The 19,499-nt window shown below is 47.4% G+C and overlaps 1 protein-coding gene and 2 long non-coding RNA genes across 21 annotated transcripts in view; all 3 read right to left on the bottom strand.

Moving 5' to 3' along the window:
* Positions 1-2,848: 2,848 nt before the first annotated feature.
* On the bottom strand, positions 2,849-7,548 carry LOC135538324 (uncharacterized). The gene is made up of 3 exons (XR_010455399.1): positions 7,332-7,548; positions 6,054-6,125; positions 2,849-2,938 (listed from the first exon to the last, which is right to left on the bottom strand). It is a non-coding gene; the product is annotated as an uncharacterized LOC135538324 (long non-coding RNA).
* A 4,215-nt stretch (positions 7,549-11,763) lies between these two features.
* Positions 11,764-19,499, bottom strand: part of LOC135538321 (cytokine-like nuclear factor N-PAC) — a 48,525-nt gene continuing 40,789 nt past the window's right edge. For all 10 annotated transcript variants that reach the window (XM_064964243.1, XM_064964235.1, XM_064964237.1 and 7 more), the window contains 3 exons: positions 16,288-16,467; positions 13,804-13,928; positions 11,764-11,906 (listed from right to left, as the gene is read on the bottom strand). In XM_064964243.1, the coding sequence (XP_064820315.1) occupies positions 11,832-11,906; positions 13,804-13,928; positions 16,288-16,467 (380 nt within the window). In that variant the 3' untranslated portion in view covers positions 11,764-11,831. The remainder of the gene's footprint in view (positions 11,907-13,803; positions 13,929-16,287; positions 16,468-19,499) is intronic.
* LOC135538322 (uncharacterized) lies at positions 16,620-19,493 on the bottom strand. Of its 10 annotated transcripts, none has more exons than XR_010455391.1 (4): positions 18,775-19,493; positions 17,474-18,600; positions 17,154-17,223; positions 16,620-16,700 (listed from the first exon to the last, which is right to left on the bottom strand). It is a non-coding gene; the product is annotated as an uncharacterized LOC135538322 (long non-coding RNA). The 10 variants fall into 10 exon arrangements; XR_010455394.1 differs by lacking the exon at positions 16,620-16,700 and having other exon boundaries at positions 17,016-17,223; positions 17,474-17,754; positions 17,831-18,600; XR_010455393.1 differs by lacking the exon at positions 16,620-16,700 and having other exon boundaries at positions 17,016-17,223; positions 17,474-17,791; positions 17,870-18,600.

The following is a 19,499-nucleotide window of genomic DNA, read 5'->3' as shown; positions in this document are numbered from 1 at the left end:
GTCCCAGACAGAACCCTGTCCCCAACACACTACTGTTGACCTGAGTCCTGTCATAACGCCTCACTGTGGAAGTCCCAGACAGAACCCTGTCCCCTACACACTACTGTTGACCTGAGTCCTGTCATAACGACACTGTGGAAGTCCCAGACAGAACCCTGTCCCCAACACACTACTGTTGACCTGAGTCCTGTCATAACGACACTGTGGAAGTCCCAGACAGAACCCTGTCCCCTACACACTACTGTTGACCTGAGTCCTGTCATAACGACACTGTGGAAGTCCCAGACAGAACCCTGTCCCCTACACACTACTGTTGACCTGAGTCCTGTCATAACGACACTGTGGAAGTCCCAGACAGAACCCTGTCCCCTACACACTACTGTTGACCTGAGTCCTGTCATAACGACACTGTGGAAGTCCCAGACAGAACCCTGTCCCCTACACACTACTGTTGACCTGAGTCCTGTCATAACGACACTGTGGAAGTCCCAGACAGAACCCTGTCCCCTACACACTACTGTTGACCTGAGTCCTGTCATAACGACACTGTGGAAGTCCCAGACAGAACCCTGTCCCCTACACACTACTGTTGACCTGAGTCCTGTCATAACGACACTGTGGAAGTCCCAGACAGAACCCTGTCCCCAACACACTACTGTTGACCTGGAGTCCTGTCATAATGACACTGTGGAAGTCCCAGACAGAACCCTGTCCCCTACACACTACTGTTGACCTGAGTCCTGTCATAACGACACTGTGGAAGTCCCAGACAGAACCCTGTCCCCTACACACTACTGTTGACCTGAGTCCTGTCATAACGACACTGTGGAAGTCCCAGACAGAACCCTGTCCCCAACACACTACTGTTGACCTGAGTCCTGTCATAACGACACTGTGGAAGTCCCAGACAGAACCCTGTCCCCTACACACTACTGTTGACCTGAGTCCTGTCATAATGACACTGTGGAAGTCCCAGACAGAACCCTGTCCCCTACACACTACTGTTGACCTGAGTCCTGTCATAACGACACTGTGGAAGTCCCAGACAGAACCCTGTCCCCTACACACTACTGTTGACCTGAGTCCTGTCATAATGACACTGTGGAAGTCCCAGACAGAACCCTGTCCCCTACACACTACTGTTGACCTGAGTCCTGTCATAATGACACTGTGGAAGTCCCAGACAGAACCCTGTCCCCTACACACACTACTGTTGACCTGAGTCCTGTCATAACGACACTGTGGAAGTCCCAGACAGAACCCTGTCCCCTACACACTACTGTTGACCTGAGTCCTGTCATAACGACACTGTGGAAGTCCCAGACAGAACCCTGTCCCCTACACACTACTGTTGACCTGAGTCCTGTCATAACGACACTGTGGAAGTCCCAGACAGAACCCTGTCCCCTACACACTACTGTTGACCTGAGTCCTGTCATAAAGTCACCTTGTCATAGACTCACGTCCCGGCAGATTAGAAACGTGTTGTTGATGGTGTCTGTAAACAGAAGGTTGTGTAATGTATAAACCTGTCCCCTCCACTACTGTTGACCTGAGTCCTGTCATAATGACACTGTGGAAGTTTTCCCTCAGAACCCTGACACATACAGTATGACAGCTGTCATGGACCTGAAGTCCCAGACAGAACCCTGTCCCCACACACTACGTTAGGACCTGAGTCCTTCATAACGACACTGTGGAAATAGGTGCAGAACCCTGTCCCCTACACACTACTGTTGACCTGAGTCCTGTCATAATGACACTGGAAGTCCCAGACAGAACCCTGTCCCCTACACACTAGGTTGACCCGCCGCCCCTCTAAACCACTGTGGAAGTCCCAGACAGAACCCTGTCCCCTAAGCCACTAGGCTGACCTGAGTCCCTCTAAACCACTAGGCTACCCGTCCCCTCTAAACTGTTGTTGATGGGCTGTAAACCGAACCCCCTAAACCACTAGGCTACCTGCCCTCCACTAGGCACACCTGTTAACCACTAGGCTACCTGTCTCTAAGCTCACACTAGGCTACCTGCTCAGCCACTAGGACCTGCCACCTAACCACTAGGCTACCTGCTCTAACCACTAGGCTACCTGCTCTAACCACTAGGCTACCTGCTCTAACCACTAGGCTACCTGCCGCCCCTCTAAACCACTAGGCTACCTGCCCTAAACCACTAGGCTACCCTCTAAACCACTAGGCTACCCGCCGCCCCTCTAAACCACTAGGCTACCCGCCGCCCTCTAAACCACTAGGCTACCCGCCGCCTCTAAACCACTAGGCTACCCGCCGCCCCTCTAAACCACTAGGCTACCTGCTCTAACCACTAGGCTACCTGCTCTAACCACTAGGCTACCTGCTCTAACCACTAGGCTACCTGCTCTAACCACTAGGCTACCTGCTCTAACCACTAGGCTACCTACTCTAACCACTAGGCTACCTGCTCTAACCACTAGGCTACCTGCTCTAACCACTAGGCTACCTGCCGCCCCTCTAACCACTAGGCTACCTGCCGCCCCTCTAAACCACTAGGCTACCTGCCGCCCCTCTAACCACTAGGCTACCTGCCGCCCCCAGAAGGAAAGGTAAAGACCATAATCCGATATGAGTTTCTAATCTGTCATGTATTAACAACAGGTCTTCGTTAGGCTGGACTAGACGGGGTTTCTTATATTCTACATTATATTCATGTTTTCTGTCTTACATAGCAATACAATAGACTATAAATCAAGGAGACACATTTTTATATTTTTTTTAAATGGCTAATAAAAGAATCAAAAGTCACTAACTCAACCAATCAAATCACCCAACTGATCAATTAACCAATCAAATCAACGAATGAATCCCTCCAAGACTTACGTTGAGCTGCCCAGGATGAAGTTCTCCTGTTTCAGTTGGTTCTCCAGTCCTGGGGTGGGAATGGAGAACCTCCTGGATGCCTCCTGGTGACATAAACATAGAACACAATCTAGTTATATAGAACACAATCGAGTTATATAGAACACAATCTAGTGATATAGAACACAATCGAGTTATATAGAACACAATCGAGTTATATAGAACACAATCGAGTTATATAGAACACAATCGAGTTATATAGAACACAATCGAGTTATATAGAAACACAATCGAGTTATATAGAACACAACAGTTACAGTGGGGCAAAAAGTATTTAGTCAGCCACCAATTGTGCAAGTTCTCCCACTTAAAAATATTAGCGAGGCCTGTAATTTTCATCATAGGTTTTTACACTTCAACTATGACAGACAAAATGAGAAGAAAAAAAAATCCAGAAAATCACATTGTAGGATTTTTCATGAATTTATTTGCAAATTGTGATTTTCTGGATTTTTTCCCTCATTGTGTCTGTCATTGTGTAAGTGTACCTATGATGAAAATACACGAATGAATAAGTAATGTGGTGGCTGACTAAATACTTTTTTGCCCCACTTATATTCAATTTTTATATAGAACACAATCTACACTGAACAAGTAAAGTGTTGGTCCCCTGTCTCATGAGCCGAGTTAAAATTGTGCTCAAACTTGTTTACATCCCTGATAGTGAGCATTTCTCCTTTGCCAAGATAATCCATCCATTTCTCTACTATAAGCCACCTCCAACCTCTTTTTAGAGCATTTGGCAGTGCGTCCAACCGGCCTCACAACCGCAGACCACGTGTATGGCATTGTGTGGGCAAACGGGTTGCTGATATCAACGTTGTGAACAGAGTGCCCCATGGTGACAGTGGGGTTATTATGGTATGGGCAGGCATAAGCTACGGACAACAAACACAACTGCATTTTAATCTATGGTAATTTGAATGCACAAAAATACCGTGACGAGATCCTGAGGCCCATTGTGAGGCCCATTTTTTTGCAAGGTATGTGTGACCAACATATCTGTATTCCCAGTCATGTAAAACCCATAGATTAGGGCCTAATGAATATATTTCAATTGACTGATTTCCTCATATAACTCAGTAAAATCAATGAAATTGCTGCATGTTGCTTCAGTATGGTAAACTGTACACAATCTAGTTACAGCACTGTAAATATCTCCAATAATCCAATAACATGTCTTGAGAAGCGCGAGTACAAATAGCAATCAACTCTGACAACGGTACGCCGAAATCAAACAACATTTGAAGAATTTAGTTACACCAACAACCTAGCCAAAGTTAAAAATGTCTTGGAATGCACTTGTTCTACATGGTTTATCCTTAGTCATGATAATCTCCACTTATAGGATCCTCCTCGATGGCTATGGGGTCAGTGGACCACAGTCCAACCCAGTATTGACAACTCAGCAGTGTTTAGACACCTCAGTGACAGTCTTGTGTTGTGGTCGGAGCTCTTTGATCCCATGGAGCCAATACTTAGTTGTTGGGTGAGGTTGATCCTACAGTCGTGGCCAAAAGATTTGAGAATGACACAAATATTAATTTCCAAAGTTTGCTGCTTCAGTGACTTTAGATATTTTTTGTCAGATGTTACTACGGAATACTGAAGTATAAGCAAGTATAATTACAAGCATTTCATAAGTGTCAAAGGCTTTTATTGACAATTACATGAAGTTGATTGATGCAAAGAGTCAATATTTGCAGTGTTGACCCTTCTTTTTCAAGACCTCTGCAATCCGCCCTGGCATGTTGTCAATTAACTTCTGGGCCACATCCTGACTGATGGCAGCCCATTCTTGCATAATTAATGCTTGCAGTTTTCCAGAATTTGTGGGTTTTTGGTTTGTCCACCCGCCTCTTGACCACAAGTTCTCAATGGGATTAAGGTCTGGGGAGTTTCCTGGCCATGGACCCAAAATATTGATGTTTTGTTCCCGAGCCACTTAGTTATGGCAAGGTGCTCCATCATGCTGGAAAAGGCATTGTTCACCTCCAAACTGTTCCTGGATGGTTGTGAGAAGTCGCTCGTAGGATGTGTTGGTACCATTCTTTATTCATGGCTGTGTTCTTAGGCAAAATTGTGAGTGAGCCCAGTCCCTTGGCTGAGAAGCAACCCCACACATGAATGTTCTCAGGATGCTTTACTGTTGGCATGACACAGGACTGATGGTTGTGCTCACCTTCTCTTCTCTGGACAAGCTTTTTTCCAGATGCCCCAAACAATCAGAAAGGGGATTCATCAGAGAAAATGACTTTACCCCAGTCCTCAGCAGTCCAATCCCTGTACCGTTTGCAGAATATCAGTCTGTCCCTGGAGAGAAGTGGCTTCTTTGCTGCCCTTCTTGACACCAGGCCATCCTCCAAAAGTCTTTGCCTCACTGCAGATGCACTCACACCTGCCTGCTGCCATTCCTGAGCAAGCTCTGTACTGGTGGTGCCCCGATCCCGCAGCTGAATAAACTTTAGGAGACGGTCCTGGCGCTTGCTGCACTTTCTTGGGCGCCCTGAAGTTTTCACAACAATTGAACCGCTCTCCTTGAAGTTCTTGATGATCTGATAAATGGTTGATTTAAGTGCAATTTTACTGGCAGCAATATCCTTGCCTGTGAAGTCCATTTTGTGCAAATCAATGATGATGGCACATGTTTCCTTGCAGGTAACCATGGATGACAGAGGAAGAACAATGATTCCAAGCACCACCCTCCATTTGAAGCTTCCAGTCTGTTATTCGAACAATCAGCATGACAGTGATCTCCAGCCTTGTCCTTATCAACACTCACACCTGTGTTAACGAGAGAATCACTGACATGATGTCAGCTGGTCCTTTTGTGGCAGGGCTGAAATGCAGTGGAAATGTTTTTGGGGGATTCAGTTCATTTGCATGACAAATAGGGAGTTTGCAATTAATTGCAATTCATCTGATCACTCTTCATAATATTCTGGAGTATATGCAACTTGCCATCATACAAACTGAGGCAGCAGACTTTGTGAATATTAATATTTGTGTCATTCTCAAAACTTTTGGCCACGACTGTAGACGCTGATCTTGGATCAGTTTGGGATTTTCTCCCACTAATGGTAAGGTGAGGATAGGGAGAGAGGAAGCTGATCTTAGATCTGTACAAAAGAGAAACTTCACCCCAGAGCTAATATTTACCTTCAGTATATCCTGGAGCTGCTTCAAAACAGCATGGACCTCCTCTTTCAGCAACCAGTTAAACTCCTCCTCCTGAGGGGAAGGAAGGGAGGGAGCGAGAGAACAAGAGAGGGGTGGGGTGAAAGAGAGAGAGGAGACAAACAAGATAGTTATTGTGGTGGTCAGCAGAGATAAGGATAGATAGGCTTATTCTGTCCTAGAATGATTACATTATCGTGGTTCCAATTAGAATTCCACTGGTGTTCTGAGAACGCTGTGGTTCTACTTCCCTGAATGCAGGAATCATAGAATTAGAGTGAATCATTCTAACGCTATGGTAGAAATGTCATCTGACAGGAAGCAACAGAGACATGTTGCTCTTGTGCCTGTGTATCTACATACATACCAGTACCTTTAAGAGACCTGCTTCTGTATACTAGCCAGCTATATAGAAAGCCCTGCATATATCTTCTCTCACTGGGGAGTTCTTGGATGAAGCCCACCCTTGAGGACTGAATGTGACGCTTGACACCTATGGATCTATAGGTCGATCTGTGTACAGAAGGCTAGATATATGGGGTTGGCAGGGCAGCAGTGACCTCACCCATCGAGGGCTGTAAATGTGACAATCATTCAACGTGACTATTATGAGAACTTGGATCATACTGTACATCACGTTGTCATTGACAACCAGCAGAACAGATCTTGCCGATGCAAGGCAGCAGAGCAGTTTTATTCTTGGCACTGTCAGGCGCTACGGGATTGAGTGTACAAAACATTAAGGACGCCTTCCTAATATTGAGTCGTACAGGGATGCTGACTCCCATGTTGACTCCAATGCTTCCCACAGTTGTGTCCAGTTGGCTGGATGTCCTTTGGGTGGTGGATCATTCTTGATACACACAGGAAACACCCAGCAGCTTTGCAGTTATTGACTCAAACCGGTGCACCAGGCACCTATGGCACACATACACCATCCATCTCTCAAGTCGAAAAAGTCCTTATTAACCGGTCTCAGTCATCCCCTTCGTCGACACCGGTTGAAGAGGATTTAACAAGTGACAAGAGGTCATAGCTTTCACCTGGTCAGTCTATGTCATGGACACAGCAGGTGTCCTTCATGTCCCTTTTAAATCACGCAAGAAGATCGCATGAGAAAATATACACTCATAATAACAATCAATAGTTGGCTAAGATAAATAGCTAGCTAGACGTCGGTGAATAACTAGCGAGCCAAGGTTAACCCATTTATGTTGTTAGCTAGCTTGTCATGATCCCGAACCTTCCAGTTTTGCTTACCAAAACAGCCCTCTCGGCTTGGCTTGGACCCGACATCTTTGGTAGTTCAGATAAAGATCTTTGAGGATTGAGCATTCCCGCAGGCAGACTGGTCCACCAAGTATGTAAACCAGAAGATCTTCAACCCGTCTTCTTCTAGGGTTGTGTTTACGTTCAGCAAGATAGTTTAGTCACACATTAACAATTAATCTTGGCCCCGCCCCCTAATCCCTTCTTTGGGAATGCACTTCCGGTTTGCGTCACATTAAAGCATTTTCCGCAGCGGCCAAGGAAAGCGGAAAAGAGAGTGGTTGGAGCAGGCAGTTTACTATACCTCAGTGAAAGGCAGCAGGCCCCTAAGCTTTTCTCCCTCGGTCGACCTCAAAACACATCAGTACTGTTAAATCAAGTACCAATTGCAATCTATATCAACTGAATTAGATCTGTGTTCTCTTGTGAAAAACATATGTTCACTACTGTGTGTGCGCGCGTGCGTGAGAGTTTCATGATAACACACAATTTAAATCAGGAGAGGATTTAATAAACTGCACAAAAAGCCTTGATGTTTCACATAAATATCCCAAATCCATACAGTTTCACCGTCCCTGCCTGGCCCTGCACAAAAAAAAGGGCCCAACAGTCATTTCAACATCACCTGTATAAGCCACAAAGACAATGTTTACACGAGATTAATTTAAAACAGCAAACACTGAACAGAACAATCTACAGTATTAATGAGACAGTGTTTCATATAGTACCCTATTCCCTATGTAGTGCACTACTTTAGACCAGGGTCCATAAGGTAGTGTACTACATTAGGCCGTGGTCCATAAGGTAGTGTACTACATTAGGCCGCGGACCATAGGGTAGTGCACTACTTTATTCCAGGGTCCATAAGGTAGTGCACTACATTAGGCCGCGGACCATAGAGTAGTGCACTACTTTATTTCAGGGTCACTATATAGGGAATATGATGCCATTTGGGACACATCAGATGATTTGACAGTCAGTAGAGGAGTCTAACCAGAAGTATTTTGTATGACCCTTTATTTATAAAGCCTCCACTCAACCAAGATGGACTATTTACAAGTCATTTGTTAGAATGTTTCCTACTAAAAACATACTCCTTAAATCTTTATAAACTATTTCCGTGTTTTAAACAAATTAAAACCTAAAACTTAATTTACATCTTGTTTGGCAAAAAAGGAAAAATCTACTTCTACAAAATGGGATGATCAAGACAATTGCGAAGTGAAACTTATATTTAACCTAAATCTAATGTTATACATGTTCAAGAGTTGAATAGTTTCAAATTTTTTCAAATCAAAATGAACTAAAACAGAAAAGGGATAAAAATCATTATTGAAAGTGGGCAATATTTTATTTTGCCAGGACAATAACCCACCTCAAGCAGGGTACGAGGTCTTTCGATGGTGACTAATTCTCTTTAAAGTAAATTGTTTTGTTTCACGTGGCCTAAACTCCCCCTCACTGCCATTCAGGTAACAATTGCCTTTCTTCTCACGACCCTGTCAGGTATTCCTTTTAAGGAGAACGTAAAAGGTTATAGTTTGGGCCTTGAATCTCAGGGAGTGGTTATGATTCAACTGAAATTCACATTCTGTAGTTAAGACGGTTTCCTATATGGTGATTGATCTGGTAATAAATACATCTTTCCTCCTTAGTCTGATCCCAGATCTGTTTGTGGTCTTGGCCAACTTCCTTGCTGTACTTGTCAAGCCCAACATGTTTGATACGACAGTGAGTGACAAGGAGTTGGTATGACGGCACAAACAGACTGGGACCCAGGCTAAATCTATCCCCCCACTGCAAAGGGGGAACTGTCGAGGAGCAATCACCCAAAGTCATCAAGCCAAGCGATCTATAGTCATGTTAAAATACAAACAGGTCGCTAAGCAACGTGGTTCCTAAACATACATGTACAATACAAACAGGTCACTAAGCAACGTGGTTCCTAAACATACATGTACAATAAAAACAGGTCGCTAAGCAACGTGGTTCCTAAACATACATGTACAATAAAAACAGGTCGCTAAGCAACGTGGTTCCTAAACATACATGTACAATAAAAACAGGTCGCTAAGCAACGTGGTTCCTAAACATACATGTACAATAAAAAAAACAGGTCGCTAAACATACATGTACAATAAAAAACAACGTGGTTCCTAAACATACATGTACAATAAAAAGTGATCAACTTGCCTGTCGTTACTAATGTTAAGACCACTGCATGGGTTTAAACACCATCACCTTAATGTCCTGGGATTCATCCCAAATAGAATCCTATTCCCTATCTAGAGCACTACCTTGGACCAGAGCTCTGGTCTAAAGTAGTTCACTATAACTGGAGTAGGGTGCCATTTGGGATGAATCTCGGTTAGAAGAAGGATGAGGTCATTACTGTATTACAAGGCATCAAAATAACCTTAATTAATATAACCTTAAGGGGGCAGGTTCTCTAACAGGCTATAACACAACAAAAACAAAACACTGTTCCGATTCAGACAACTACGGAAACAACTCCAGGCCAAACTGCACCAAAAGAGAAGTAGAAGAGAGGAGCTCTAGAGCGTCTAAAAATAAATAAATACATGTCAGAAGATTTCAAATGGTTCCAATATTAAGGCAATGCAGTGGCATTATTCCTCTTGGTGCTCATCAAGCCTCGACCCTCCTTTTAAAAGATAATATCAACAGCTTTATACGTTTAGATGAAATTCTGGACATTCTAATTAAAGACGACATTTTCACACACAGAATTAAATAAAATGCAAAGAAAGATGTGATAAAGAGAGTGATAAATTAATCCATGGCCCGTGCAGCTTCAAAACCCACCCGACAGCAAAACAGGCAATGTGTCGCCTTCCAAATCACTAGTGAACATCTTACCGAGGGTCAGCAATGGGGGCCGCATCCCAAAATCTGTTCCCCAACACCCTGCAGTGCTTCACCATCAGAAACTTGACCAACACCATCGACAACAAAACGCAAAGATGTGTGGGAGGGGGGAAGCTACCTTCTGTGGACCATTCTTCTAGCATTATTAGAACCCTCAGTCAGTGCAATGTTCCAGGTGGACTAGTTAGAGGTTCCCATCACGTTACCGGGAAAGGAATAGCTGCCTCCCAGATGACATACTATGTCCCGTGAAGTGCACTACTTCTGACCTGAGCCCTATGGGCCCTGATTCTGCAGACTTGGGTATTCAGCTTCATTCACAAGGAAATCGTGGACTCTGGTCAAAAGTAGTGTACTATGTAGGAAATAGGATGGTATTTGGGAAGTACACCAATATCTCTGGTGGCAAAAAGAATGAATCAAACGGGAATAAAAATGTATAAAAAGATAAGTGTGGTCCAGAGGAGGAGAGGAGAGGAGAGGGGGGAGAGGAGAGGAGGGGGAGAGGAGAGACAGGGGGGAGGAGGGAGGGGGAGAGGAGGAGAGGGGGTAGGGGGAGAGGAGGACAGGGGGAGAGGATAGGAGGAGAGGAGGACAGGGGGAGGGGGAGGAGGAGGGGGGGGGAGGGGGGAGAGGAGGACAGGGGGAGAGGAGGACAGGGGGAGAGGAGGGGACAGGGGGAGAGGAGGGGACAGGGGGGGAGGAGGAGGGGGAGAGGGGAGGGGGAGAGGAGGAGGGGGAGAGGAGGACAGGGGGGAGGAGGACAGGGGGAGAGGAGGACAGGGGGAGAGGAGGACAGGGGGAGAGGAGGACAGGGGGAGAGGAGGGTAGGGGGAGAGGAGGGGTAGGGGGAGAGGAGGGGTAGGGGGGGAGGAGGGGTAGGGGGGAGAGGGGGGTAGGGGGGGGAGAGGAGGGGTAGGGGGAGAGGAGGACAGGGGGAGAGGAGGGGTAGGGGGAGAGGAGGAGTAGGGGGAGAGGAGGACAGGGGGAGGAGGACAGGGAGGAGGAGGACAGGGAGAGAGGAGGGGGGAGAGGAGGACAGGGGAGAGGAGGACAGGGGGGAGAGGAGGACAGGGGGGAGAGGAGGAGGACAGGGGGAGAGGAGGGGACAGGGGGAGAGGAGGGGACAGGGGGAGAGGAGGGGACAGGGGGGAGAGGAGGACAGGGGGGAGGAGGAGGACAGGGGGGAGGGAGGAGGACAGGGGGAGAGGAGGACAGGGGAGAGGAGGGTTGGGGGGAGAGCCCTCTTGTAGGGGGGAGAGGAGGGGTAGGGGGGAGAGGAGGGGTAGGGGGGAGAGGAGGGGTAGGGGGAGAGGAGGGGTAGGGGAGAGGGAGGACAGGGGGAGAGGAGGGGTAGGGGGAGAGGAGGACAAAAGGAGGACAGGGAGAGAGGAGGACAGGGGAGAGGAGGACAGGGGAAGGAGGACAGGGAGAGAGGAGGACAGGGAGAGAGGAGGACAGGGAGAGAGGAGGACAGGGAGAGAGGAGGACAGGGAGAGAGGAGGACAGGGGGGAGAGGAGGAGGTCTGAGGAGGAGGACAGGGGGGAGAGGAGGACAGGGGGGGAGGAGGACGGGTCGGGGGGAGAGGTTCTTAAGGAGGTTTAGTGAATGTAGGCTCTGTAGACAGCTGACATGTCGTTGTCTGACTGGTCCAGCGCTTTAGCCCTCTTGTAGACCTACAGACAGAGAGAAAAACATGGTTAATATGTATAAAGAAGTAACGTTGTCGTTGTCATAAAGTGAGACAAAACATACAACTTTATTGTTCACGGAAACAGAATTTGGTCCAAAGAATAGGAGAGGTGTTCCAGAAGAAACCAAATCTCACTGGATGAGAAAACATCAGCTGGTCTTGTAGCAGGTCTGATGCTGCTCTGGTAAATATGAGGTTTCAATCAGTGTCTGAGTCCCAGGGGCTTCGTGTCCCCCAGCGCCTGTACGCTCCCAGCCCCCCGGCGCCTGTACGCCCCCAGCCCCCCGGTGCCTGTACGCCCCCCGGCGCCTGTACGCCCCCACGGCGCCTGTACGGTCAGCGGTACGCCCCCATGTTCCCCCCGGTCAGGAACCCTGTTGCCACAGCGACAGGTCAAAGAGTGAACAGCGAATCAGGTCAGGGACCAGTTCCCACAGTACAGGTCAGGGATCCCTGACACTCTGATGTTCCCACAGCGACAGGTCAGGGACCCGCGTTCCCACAGCGACAGGTCAGGGACCCGCGTTCCCACAGCGACAGGTCAGGGACCCGCGTTGCCACAGCGACAGGTCAGGGACCCGCGTTGCCACAGCGACAGGTCAGGGACCCGCGTTGCCACAGCGACAGGTCAGGGACCCGCGTTGCCACAGCGACAGGTTATTATATATCAGTTAGTAATGTTGCCATATGTTATGTTGCCACCTTATGCAGGTGAACAACATGGGCATAATGTCTATGGGTATGTGGACATTTATCCCATCTGAAACACGGAACCCGAACCGGCCGCCCGCGCGCACACGTTTATTTTTTTCTCCTACACCAAACGCGATCACGACACGCAGGTTCAAATATCAAAACAAACTCTCAACCAATTACATTCATTTGGGGACAGGTCGAAAAGCATTAAACATGTATGGCGAGATGGGAGACGAGGACTGCTCCCCATCGATTGGATGGGTACCCAGCAGGTACCCATCTCCTCATTGGTTTATAGAACTACCCATCCCCCATAGAAGCAGGTACCCAGCGCCTCATTGGTTTATAGACCCAGCAGGTACCCATCTCCTCATTGGTTTATAGAAGCAGGTACCCAGCAGGTACCCATCTCCTCATTGGTTTATAGAAGCAGGTACCCAGCAGGTACCCATCTCCTCATTGGTTTATAGAAGCAGGTACCCAGCATAGAAGCAGGTACCCAGCAGGTACCCATCTCCTCATTGGTTTATAGAAGCAGGTACCCAGCAGGTACCCATCTCCTCATTGGTTATACCCACGTGGGTGATTGAAAGACGAAATGTTTTGCCGGTTGTCGTGATAATACAATGAGAGTTTAGATGACGAACACCATATAAGTTCAAAGATGAAAAAGCCTGGGAGGAGAGATGACTAGAAACGATTCGGTTGGCCGTTTTATGTGTAAATTAATTGTCGGGGTAGAGGACCTTGTGCATTTCAGGTAAAATAACAACTCAATGCTTATATCCCAGGACAAATTAGCTAGCAACAGCAAGCTACCTAGCTAAATTGCCAGACATGTTTAATGCTTTTCAACCTGTTCCCAAATTAATGTCATTGGTTCAGAGTTTGTTTTGATATTTTAACCTGCATGTTGTGATCGTGTTTGGTGTGGGGGGGACAAATTAAATGTTTGCGCACGGGCGCAGCCGGTTTGGGTTCGGTGTTAGCCCTTGGCATAGCAGACGCTCGTTGACGCGAGCAGTGTGGGTGCAATAATTGAATAACATGGATTTCAAAATGTATCTTGCGACGCTCGCACACGCAACGTGTCCGGTCAGCATCTAAGATCTACCCCCAATGCCATTTGGAATCTCATCGGTGGCCATTTTGTGTGTGTGTGTGTCAATCCAACAACGTCTTACCTCATTGGCTGCTGCAGCCATAGGAGTCGGGTGATTGGCTGTGTCGCCCATGGAGATGGCTAGCCTCAGATCCTTCTGAATGTGTTTCAAATAGTAGTCTGGTTTGAAGTTTCCCTGTAGGATATCTGGAGAGATCCGGGGGGGGGGGGGGACCTCATCATTACCAGTGGAGATGTAATGAAACAAATGAACCATATTGAATAGTTTAAATCATACATGAGGTATTACAACATGTGACGATCAGGGGAACTTCTGTAGTACTCAATACGGGGACATCTTTCACTAAACGAGTGAATCTTTCATGGGAAACACTGGCCCCAAATAGGACACGTTTTTGAACTAGGCAAGTCACTTAAGAACAAAGTTTTATTTTTCAATGACCCCTCCCCTAACCCAGACAAAGCTGGGCCAATTGTGCGCCACCCTATGGGACTCCCGATCACGTCCGGTTGTGATACAGCCCGGGATTGAACCAGGGTCTGTAGTGACACCTCGAGCACGTTGCTTGTGCAAGTGTTGAAATTCAATTTTCCCCTGTTCTAAAGCAGTGCACTATATAGGGAATAGGGCCCTGGTCTAAAGCAGTGCACTATATAGGGAATAGGGCCCTGGTCTAAAGTAGTGCGCTATATAGGGAATAGGGCTCTGGTCTAAAGTAGTGAGCTATATAGGGAATAGGGCTCTGGTCTAAAGTGAGTGTATAGGGAATAGGGCTCTGGTCTGAGCTGTATAGGGAATAGGGCTCTGGTCAATAGTAGTGCACTATATAGGGAATAGGGCTCTGGTCAATAGTAGTGCACTATATAGGGAATAGGGCTCTGGTCTAAAGTAGTGGACTATATAGGGAATAGGGCCCTGGTCTAAAGTAGTGCACTATATAGGGAATAGGGCTCTGGTTTAAAGTAGTGCACTATCCAGGGAATAGGGCCCTGGTCTAAAGCAGTGCACTATCCAGGGAATAGGGCTCTGGTCTAAAGCAGTGCACTATCCAGGGAATAGGGCTCTGGTCTAAAGTAGTGCACTATCCAGGGAATAGGACCCTGGTCTAAAGCAGTGCACTATCCAGGGAATAGGGCTCTGGTAGTGCACTATCCAGGGAATGCCCTGGTCTAAACATGCACTATCCAGGGAATGGTCTAAAGTAGGCACTATCAGGGAATAGGACCCTGGTCTAAAGCAGTGCACTATATAGGGAAATAGGCTCTGGTCTAAAGTAGTGCACTATATAGGGAATAGGGCCCTGGTCTAAAGCAGTGCACTATATAGGGAATAGGGCTCTGGTCTAAAGTAGTGCACTATCCAGGGAATAGGACCCTGGTCAAAAAGTAGTGCACTATCCAGGGAATAGGACCCTGGTCTAAAGCAGTGCACTATATAGGGAATAGGCCCTGGTCTAAAGTAGTGCACTATCCAGGGAATAGGGCCCTGGTCTAAAGCAGTGCACTAAAGTAGTGGTCTAAAGCAGTGCACTATATAGGGAATAGGGCCCTGGTCTAAAGTAGTGCACAGGAATATCCAGGGAATAGGGCTCTGGTCTAAAGTAGTGCACTATATAGGGAATAGGGCCCTGGTCTAAAGCAGTGCACTATATAGGGAATAGGGCCCTGGTCTAAAGCAGTGCACTATATAGGGAATAGGGCCCTGGTCTAAAGCAGTGTCTAGGGAAAGTCTAAAGTAGTGCACTATATAGGGAATAGGGCCCTGGTCTAAAGGTGCACTATATAGGGAATAGGGCCCTGGTCTAAAGCAGTGCACTATATAGGGAATAGGGCCCTGGTCTAAAGCAGTGAATAGGGCTCTGGTCTAAAGTAGTGCACTATCCAGGGAATAGGACCCTGGTCAAAAAGTAGTGCACTATCCAGGGAATAGGACCCTGGTCTAAAGCAGTGCACTATATAGGGAATAGGACCCTGGTCTAAAAGTAGTGCACTATCCAGGGAATAGGACCCTGGTCTAAAGCAGTGCACTATATAGGGAATAGGGCTCTGGTCTAAAGCAGTGCACTATATAGGGAATAGGGCCCTGGTCTAAAGTAGTGCACTATCCAGGGAATAGGGCCCTGGTCTAAAGCAGTGCACTATATAGGGAATAGGGCTCTGGTCTAAAGCAGTGCACTATATAGGGAATAGTGCTCTGGGAAAGTAGTGCACTATCCAGGGAATAGGGCTCTGGTCTAAAGTAGTCTACCAGGGAATAGTCAGTGCACTATATAGGGAATAGGGCCCTGGTCTCTAGTGCACTATCCAGGGAATAGGGCCCTGGTCTAAAGTAGTGCTCTACATAGGGCAGGGCTCTGGTCTATATAGGGAATAGGGCCCTGGTCTAAAGTAGTGCACTGTATAGGGAATAGGGCCCTGGTCTAAAGTAGTGAGCTGTATAGGGAATAGGGCTGGTCTGGTCTATCCAGGGAATAGGGCCCTGGTAGTGCACTATCCAGGGAATAGGGTGCCATCTGGAAGACAGTGCCTTTAGTCTCCGACTCACTCTGGCATTTTTGGTCCACGAAGGTGCTGGCCATCTGACCCTGAGACAGGATGTCCAGGAAGGTATGCTGTGATTGGCCTGTGGCCTGGGCTAGGGTCAGCCCCTCGGCGATGGTTGCCATGAAGCTTCCCTGTACCATGTTGAGGATCAGCATCATCCTCGCTGCGTTTCCCACCTCACCTGATAACACACACACACACACACACACACACACACACGTTACCCACCTCACCTGATAACATACACACACACACGTTAGCCACCTCACCTGATAACACACACACACACGTTACCTGATTCACCTGACACACACACACACACACGTTACCCACCTCACCTGAGAAACACACACACACACACGTTACCCACTTCACCTGATAACACACACACACACACACGTTAGCCTGCTTCACCTGATAACACACACACACACACTTTAGCCTGCTTCACCTGATAAACACACACACACACACACACGTTAGCCTGCTTCACCTGATAACACACACACACACGTTAGCCTGCTTCACCTGATACACACACACACACGTTAGCCTGCTTCACCTGATAACACACACACACGTTAGCCTGCTTCACCTGATAAACACACACACACACGTTAGCCTGCTTCACCTGATAACACACACACACGTTAGCCTGCTTCACCTGATAACACACACACACACGTTAGCCTGCTTCACCTGATACACACACACACGTTAGCCCACTTCACCTGATAACATACACACACGTTAGCCTGCTTCACCTGATAACACACACACACGTTAGCCTGCTTCACCTGATAACACACACACACACGTTAGCCTGCTTCACCTGATAACACACACACACACGTTAGCCTGCTTCACCTGATAACACACACACACACGTTAGTCTGCTTCACCTGATAACACACACACACACGTTAGTCTGCTTCACCTGATAACACACACACACGTTAGACTGCTTCACCTGATAACACACACACACACGTTAGCCTGCTTCACCTGATAACACACACACACGTTAGTCTGCTTCACCTGATAACTGATAACACACACACACGTTAGCCTGCTTCACCTGATAACATACACACACACACGTTAGCCTGCTTCACCTGATAACATACACACACACGTTAGCCTGCTTCACCTGATAAAACACACACACACACGTTAGCCTGCTTCACCTGATAACACACACACACACACGTTAGCCTGCTTCACCTGATAACACACACACACACGTTAGCCTGCTTCACCTGATAACATACACACACACACGTTAGCCCTGCTTCACCTGATAACACACACACACACGTTAGTCTGCTTCACCTGATAACATACACACACGTTAGCCTGCTTCACCTGATAACACACACACACGTTAGCCTGCTTCACCTGATAACACACACACACACGTTAGCCTGCTTCACCTGATAACACACACACACACGTTAGCCTGCTTCACCTGATAACACACACACACACACGTTAGCCTGCTTCACCTGATAACACACACACACACACACGTTAACCTGCTTCACCTGATAACACACACACACACACACGTTAGCCTGCTTCACCTGATAACACACACACACACGTTAGCCTGCTTCACCTGATAACACACACACACGTTAGCCTGCTTCACCTGATAACACACACACACACGTTAGCCTGCTTCACCTGATAACACACACACACACACACACGTTAGCCTGCTTCACCTGATAACACACACACACACACACTTTAGCCTGCTTCACCTGATAACACACACACACACACACACGTTAGCCTGCTTCACCTGATAACACACACACACACGTTAGCCTGCTACACCTGATAACACACACACACACACACATTAGCCTGCTTCACCTGATAACACACACACACACGTTACCCACCTCACCTGATAACACACACACACGTTAGCCTGCTTCACCTGATAACACACACACGTTAGCCTGCTTCACCTGATAACACACACACACACGTTAGCCTGCTTCACCTGATAACACACACACACACGTTAGCCTGCTTCACCTGATAACACACACACACACGTTAGCCTGCTTCACCTGATAACACACACACACGTTAGCCTGCTTCACCTGATAACACACACACACACACGTTAGCCTGCTTCACCTGATAACACACACACACACGTTAGCCTGCTTCACCTGATAACACACACACACACACACACACGTTAGCCTGCTTCACCTGATAACACACGCACACACACACACATTAGCCTGCTTCACCTGATAACACACACACACACACACACGTTAGCCTGCTTCACCTGATAACACACACACACACGTTAGCCTGCTTCACCTGATAACACACACACACACACACATTAGCCTGCTTCACCTGATAACACACACACACACATTACCCACCTCACCTGATAACACACACACACGTTAGCCTGCTTCACCTGCACAACACACACACACGTAGCCTGCTTCACCTGATAACACACACACACACACGTTAGCCTGCTTCACCTGATAACACACACACACACACATGAGTTAGCCTGCTTCACCTGATAACACACACACACACACGTTAGCCTGCTTCACCTGATAACATACACACACACACGTTAGCCCACCTCACCTGATAACATACACACACACGTTAGCCTGCTTCACCTGATAACACACACACACACACGTTAGCCTGCTTCACCTGATAACACACACACACACACACGTTAGCCTGCTTCACCTGATAACATACACACACACACGTTAGCCCACCTCACCTGATAACATACACACACACGTTAGCCTGCTTCACCTGATAACACACACACACACACGTTAGCCTGCTTCACCTGATAACACACACACACACACACACGTTAGCCTGCTTCACCTGATAACATACACACACACACGTTAGCCTGCTTCACCTGATAACATACACACACACACGTTAGCCTGCTTCACCTGATAACACACACACACACACACGTTAGCCTGCTTCACCTGATAACACACACACACGTTAGCCTGCTTCACCTGATAACACACACACACGTTAGCCTGCTTCACCCTAATAACACACACACACACGTTAGCCTGCTTCACCTGATAACACACACACACACGTTAGCCTGCTTCACCTGATAACACGCAGGAAATTGGATAACCCTGGGATAAGGCACTCGTAAAACTCAAACCATCT

Source organism: Oncorhynchus masou, unplaced genomic scaffold (genome assembly GCF_036934945.1).
Source record: "Oncorhynchus masou masou isolate Uvic2021 unplaced genomic scaffold, UVic_Omas_1.1 unplaced_scaffold_941, whole genome shotgun sequence".
NCBI lineage: Eukaryota > Metazoa > Chordata > Actinopteri > Salmoniformes > Salmonidae > Oncorhynchus > Oncorhynchus masou.
The sequence above is the reverse complement of the archived record's forward strand: the minus strand, read 5'-3'. Positions and strand labels throughout refer to the sequence as shown.